The 6,000-nt window shown below is 47.6% G+C and overlaps 1 protein-coding gene across 1 annotated transcript in view; it reads right to left on the reverse strand.

Annotated features, from left to right (window-relative positions):
• The window catches only part of LOC122550973 (E3 ubiquitin ligase RNF121), a 73,830-nt gene extending 69,080 nt beyond the window's left edge, over window positions 1–4,750 (reverse strand). The window contains exon 1 of the mRNA XM_043692538.2: window positions 4,633–4,750. Within this exon, the coding sequence (XP_043548473.1) occupies window positions 4,633–4,725 (93 nt within the window). The 5' untranslated portion in view covers window positions 4,726–4,750. The remainder of the gene's footprint in view (window positions 1–4,632) is intronic.
• Between the last annotated feature and the right edge of the window lie 1,250 nt (window positions 4,751–6,000).

The following is a 6,000-nucleotide window of genomic DNA, read 5'->3' on the forward strand; positions in this document are numbered from 1 at the left end:
CATGTGAGGAATAAGAGAATGGTCAAAGAAAGAGTAGGGGCGATCAGGGATAGCATAGGGAATTTGTGTGTGGAGTCTGAGGTGGTAGGGGAAGCCCTAAATGAGTTTTTTGCTTCTGTCTTTATGAAAGAAACAAACTTTGTAGTGAATGAAACCTTTGAAGAGCTGGTGTGCATGCTGGAATGGATAGAGATAGAGGAAGCTGATGTGCTGAAAGTTTTGTCAAACATTAAGATTGACAAGTCGCCAGGCCCGGACCAGATTTGTCCTCGGCTGCTTTGGGAAATGAGAAATGCAATTGCTTCGCCACTTGCGAAGATCTTTGCATCCTCGCTCTCCACTGGAGATGTACCTGAGAACTGGAGAGAGGCAAATGTAATTCCTCTCTTCAAGAAAGGAAATAGGGAAATCCCCGGCAATTACAGACCAGTAAGTCTCACGTCTGTCGTCTGCAAGGTGTTAGAAAGGATTCTGAGGGATAGGAGTTATGACCATCTGGAAGAGCATGGCTTGATTAAATGTAGTCAACACGGCTTTGTGAGGGGCAGGTCATGCCTCACAAACCTTATTGAGTTCTTTGAGGATGTGACTAGAAAAGTTGATGAGGGTTGAGCTATGGATGTGGTGTATATGGACTTCAGCAAGGCATTTGATAGGGTTCCCCATGGTAGGCTCATTCAGAAGGTCAGGAGAAATGGGATACAGGGGAACTTAGCTGTCTGGATACAGAATTGGCTGGCCAACAGAAGACAGCGAGTGGTAGTAGAAGGAAAATATTCTGCCTGGAAGTCTGTGGTGAGTGGTGTTCCACAGGGCTCTGTCCTTGGGCCTCTACTGTTTATAATTTTTATTAATGACTGGATGAGGGGATTGAAGGATGGGTCAGCAAGTTTGCAGACGACACAAAGGTTGGAGGTGTCGTTGACAGTATAGAGGGCTGTTGTAGGCTGCAGCGGGACATTGACAGGATGGAGAGATGGGCCGAGAGGTGGCAGATGGAGTTCAACCTGGATAAATGCGAGGTGATGCATTTTGGAAGGTCGAATTTGAAAGCTGAGTTCAGGATTAAGGATAGGATTCTTGGCAGTGTGGAGGAACAGAGGGATCTTGGTGTGCAGGTACATGGATCCCTTAAAATGGCCACCCAAGTGGACAGGGTTGTTAAGAAAGCATATGGTGTTTTGGCTTTCATTAACAGGGGGATTGAGTTTAAGAGTCATGAGATCTTGTTGCAGCTCTATAAAACTTTGGTGAGACCGCACTTGGAATACTGCATCCAGTTCTGGTCGCCCTATTAGAGGAATGATGTGGATGCTTTAGAGAGGGTTCAGAGGAGGTTTACCAGGATGTGGCCTGGACTGGAGGGCTTATCTTATGAAGAGAGGTTGACTGAGCTCGGACTTTTTTCATTGGAGAAAAGGAGGAGGAGAGGGGACCTAATTGAGGTATACAAGATAATGAGAGGCATAGATAGAGTCGATAGCCAGAGACTATTTCCCAGGGCAGAAATGACTAACACGAGAGGTCATAGTTTTAAGCTGGTTGGAGGAAAGTATAGAGGGGATGTCAGAGGCGGGTTCTTTACACAGAGTTGAGAGAGCATGGAATGCATTTCCAGCAGCAGTTGTGGAAGCAAGGTCATTGGGGACATCTAAGAGACTGCTGGACATGCATATGGTCACAGAAATTTGAGGGTGCATACATGAGGATCAGTGGTCGGCACAACATCGTGGGCTGAAGGGCCTGTTCTGTGCTGTACTGTTCTATGTTGTTCTATAGACAGAATCTTTGTAACTCTGGCCATGAAACTATCACTGATAGTCCTAAAAACCCATGTGGTTTACTAATGACCTTTGGGTAAGGAAACTTGCCATCCTTGCCCGAGCGGGCATACATGTGTTTCCAGATGAAGAATCACAATTTTTACAGTTTGGAAAGAGTCTCTTCGTTCACCATGTCCACATTGATAATCAAACATCCATCTGTATTAATCTCACTTTCATAGAGTCATAGCGATGTACAGCACAGAAACAGACCTTTTCAGCCCAACTTGTCCATGTCGATCAGATATCCCAATCTAATCTAATCCTAATTTGGAGATGCCAGTGTTGGACTGGGGTGTACAAAGTTAAAAATCACACAACACCAGGTTATAGTGCAACAGGTTTAATTGGAAGCACACTAGCTTTCGGAGCGATGCAATCACCTGATGAAGGAGCGTTGCTCCGAAAGCTAGTGTGCTTCCAATTAAACCTGTTGGACTATAACCTGGTGTTGTGATTTTTAATCTAATCCTATTTGCCAGCACTTGGCCCATATCCCTCTAAACCCTTCCTATTTATATACTCATCCAGGTGTTTCCAGCAATTTTGAGTTCAATAAATGTCCCCTCAAATAGCCTAGCAAGCCAGTCAATAACACAGTCTCCACTGCCCCTCGGGTAAAACAGAGGGTTCCAAGTCTTTGAAACCCCATTTTTTACAACTGAATTATTGAATATCTTCAGGTCAAAGGCAGATAGATTGTTAACACCCAAGGGGGTGAAAGGTTATTGGGGTTGGCAGGAATGTGGAGTGATCAAATTAACCATGATGCTATCAAATGGCAAAACAAGCTTGAAGATCCATATGGGGTTGAAAGCATGGTGTTGGAAAAGCACAGCACGTCAGGCAGCATCTGAGGAGCAGGAGAACCGATGTTTCGGGCAAGAGCCCTTCATCAGGCCCTTCATCAGTCCTGTGTCATTCATTCTTGATGCAGGGCTCTTGCCTGAAACGCCGATTCTCCTGCTCCACAGATGCTGCCTGACCTGCTGTGCTTTTCCAGCACCACACTCTTGAGTTTGATCTCCAGAATCTGCAGTCCTCACTTTCTCCCTGAAGATCCATATGACCTATTCCTGCTCCCAAAGAGTATGCAAGAGAATTTCAGTAATCTAGGTTCAGCGCCAGTCCCAGCGTCTTCAATCTATACCTGTGAGGGAGGTAGAGGAGGGTCAGGGACATTGTACAAAGTAATAGAAACAAAAGGCTAATTTATGGGGTGTCCTGTCACTCGACCCATTCTCATATGTTAAAGTTATAGAGATGTACAGCACGGAAACAGACCCTTTGGTCCAACTTGTCCGTCCCAATCAGATATCCTAAACTAAACTAGTCCCATTTGCCAGCGTTTGGTCCAGATCCCTCTAAACCCTTCCTATCCAGATGACTTTTAAATACCATTGTATCAGCCTCCATCACTTCCTCTAGGATCTCATTCCAAACACGTACCACCCTCTGCACAAAAATGTTGCTCCTTAGATTCTTTTTAAACTCTTTCCCCGCTCACCTTAAACCTATGCCCTCTAGTTTTGAACTCCCCAACCCTGGGGAAAAGGACCTCAGCTGGTCACCCCTCTTGATTTTATAAACCTCTATAAGCTTACCCCTCAGCCTCCGACACTCCAAAGAAAATAGTCTCAGCCTATTCAGCCTCTCCCCATAGCTCAAACCCTCCAACCCTGGCAAAATCCTTGAAAATCTTTTCTGAACCCTTTCAAGTTTCACAATATCTTTCCTAAAACAGGGACACAGAATTGAATGCAGTATTCCAAAAGTGGCCTAATCAATGTCCTGTATAGCCAACTCCTATACTCCACACACTGACCAATAAAGATCTTGCTAAAGCTATACAAGGTGCGAGTCAGCCCATGGTTGGAATACTGCGAACAGCTCAGATCCCTTTATCTAAGGAAAATTATCCTGGCATTGGAGACAGTCCAGAGAAGGTTCATTAGGTCGATCCTTGATATGGAGGGACTGTCTTATGAGGAGACGTTGAGTAGGTTGAGCCTACACTCTTTGGAGTTTAGAAGAATGGGAGGAGGCCTAATTGAAATATAAAAAGCCTTAGGAGTTTGACAAGGATAGCTGCACAGAGGTTGTTCCTCCTTGGTGTAGTAGAGTCTAAGGTCTAAGCAAGTTTGGCAAACTAGATCCACAATTGGCTGAGTGGCAAGAAGCAGAGGAATGTATTGAGTGAAGCACTGACACAGTTAGTTGGGCTTGTGGTCTGATGGTACATGTATTTTCTCTATGTTTTGTTGATCATTAATATGCCTACATGCTGGTTTGAAATGCAGAGTGATGGCCAACAGTCCAGGTTCAATTCCCGCATCAGGTCAGGCTACCACTGAAGGACTTTCCTTCTCAACCTCTCCCCTGCTCGAGGTTTGGGGACACACCAGTCATCTCTCCCTCTGATGAGGGGGTAGCCCTGTGCCCTGGTGAGAGTATGGCAGCTTTTATGTGGCTACTGAGATGTAACTGTAAACCTCTGATTCATGAAAAGTGGCTCCGTGGTCACTCCTCCCCCACAGGCTGCCCCCTGAGAGGATCAGGAGGAATGGTGGCACCATCTGCCGCCATCACAAGTGGCAGGTACCAGGGGCATCACAGCGGGCCACAACATTCTAACGACAGGCGAGTGGTGGTGGGCGCCGCAGCTTTGCTCTGAGTCAGTGTCAGTGTCGGTGTCGGTGAGGAGGATTCCCCGGCCCACGGCCGCTTACAGGGGGAGGTCTCCACACGGAGCTGACCACAGGCTGGGGCGTGTGGGCGGGGAGGCCATCAGCCGCCCTGCCTTCCTTACCGGCTCGTCCTCGTCGTCCCCCGGGAGCCGGTGCCCCTCTCCTTGCGGCCCGGGTCCGTGCCCGTGGCCGTGAAGCTCCATCACCGCCGCCATCTTTAGCCTAGTAACCCAAGAACGCCGCCTCCCATTGGCTCGGCCGGCCCGTCCAATCGGCGGTCACGGTACTCCGGGAAGGGGTGGGGGCGGGAACGCGAACACGTCACTGAACACGCTCACGGAGTGGCCACGCCCCTCGCCGCCCCGTCACGTGCTAGCAGGTCACGTGCTGTTCAGATGTCGCAATGTGAGTGTTTCCAGGGTAACCAAACTGGAAAGGCAGAGTCAGCAGGTGGGTGGAGCCCAAAGGATCTGAGGTCCCTGATTGGAGCTGTTACCCTGATTCAGTCAGGGAGCCCTGGCTGACAGGTACAAACCGGAGTGTCTTGGTGACGGGATACTGGCCTCTCAGTTGTCATTGAGTTGGAGTTAGGAGCACAGAATCCCTATAGTGTGGAATCAGGCCTTAAGGCCCAAAGAGCATCCCACCCAGTCCCCCACTACCCTAACTGTGCATTTACCACGGCAAATGCACCTAATCTACACATCCCTGGACACTAATGGTAACTTGGCATGGCCAATCCACCCAGCCTGCACATTTCTAGACTATGTGAGGAAACCGGAGTACCCGGAGGAACTCCATTCAGATAACAGGAGAACATGCAAACTCTAAACAGACAACTGCCCAAGGGTGGAATCGAATCTGGGTCCCTTGTGCTGTTAGGCAGCAGTGCTGACTTCTAAGCCACCATGGGCTAAGCATTTCTAAGCTATTTTGGGAAGCTTGACTTGTTCAATTCTGCCATCAAAGAGTGGGGCCAGTATTTGGAAATAATGTGTTATTTTTTCTGGGCAAACGATATTGGGGAAGACAAAAAGCAACAATGATTCTCCTGACAGCGTAGGTAGCTTTTTCAGTTTTTGGTAGCCTAACCAGATACTAAAGACTTTTCAAGACGCAGGCAGATAGAATAGTGAAGAAGGTGTTTGGTATGCTTTCTTTTATTGGTCAGAGTATTGAGTACAGGAGTTGGGAGGTCATGTTGCAGCTGTACAGGACTTTGGTTAGGCCAAAGATGTTGTGAAACTGGAAAGGGTTCAGAAAAGATTTACAAGGATGTTGCCAGGGTTGGAGGATTTGAGCTACAGGGAGAGGCTGAACAGGCTGGGGCTGTTTTCCCTGGAGCGTTGGAGGCTGAGGGGTGACCTTATAAAGGTTTACAAAATTATGAGCGGCATGGATAGGATAAATAGACAAAGTCTTTTCCCTGGGGTCGGAGAGTCCAGACTAGAGGGTATAGGTTTAGGGTGAGAGAAGAAAGCTATAAAAGA

This window comes from Chiloscyllium plagiosum, unplaced genomic scaffold (assembly GCF_037043375.1).
Source record: "Chiloscyllium plagiosum isolate Xiang-an unplaced genomic scaffold, Cpla_swu_hap1 HiC_scaffold_6, whole genome shotgun sequence".
NCBI classification, from domain to species: domain Eukaryota; kingdom Metazoa; phylum Chordata; class Chondrichthyes; order Orectolobiformes; family Hemiscylliidae; genus Chiloscyllium; species Chiloscyllium plagiosum.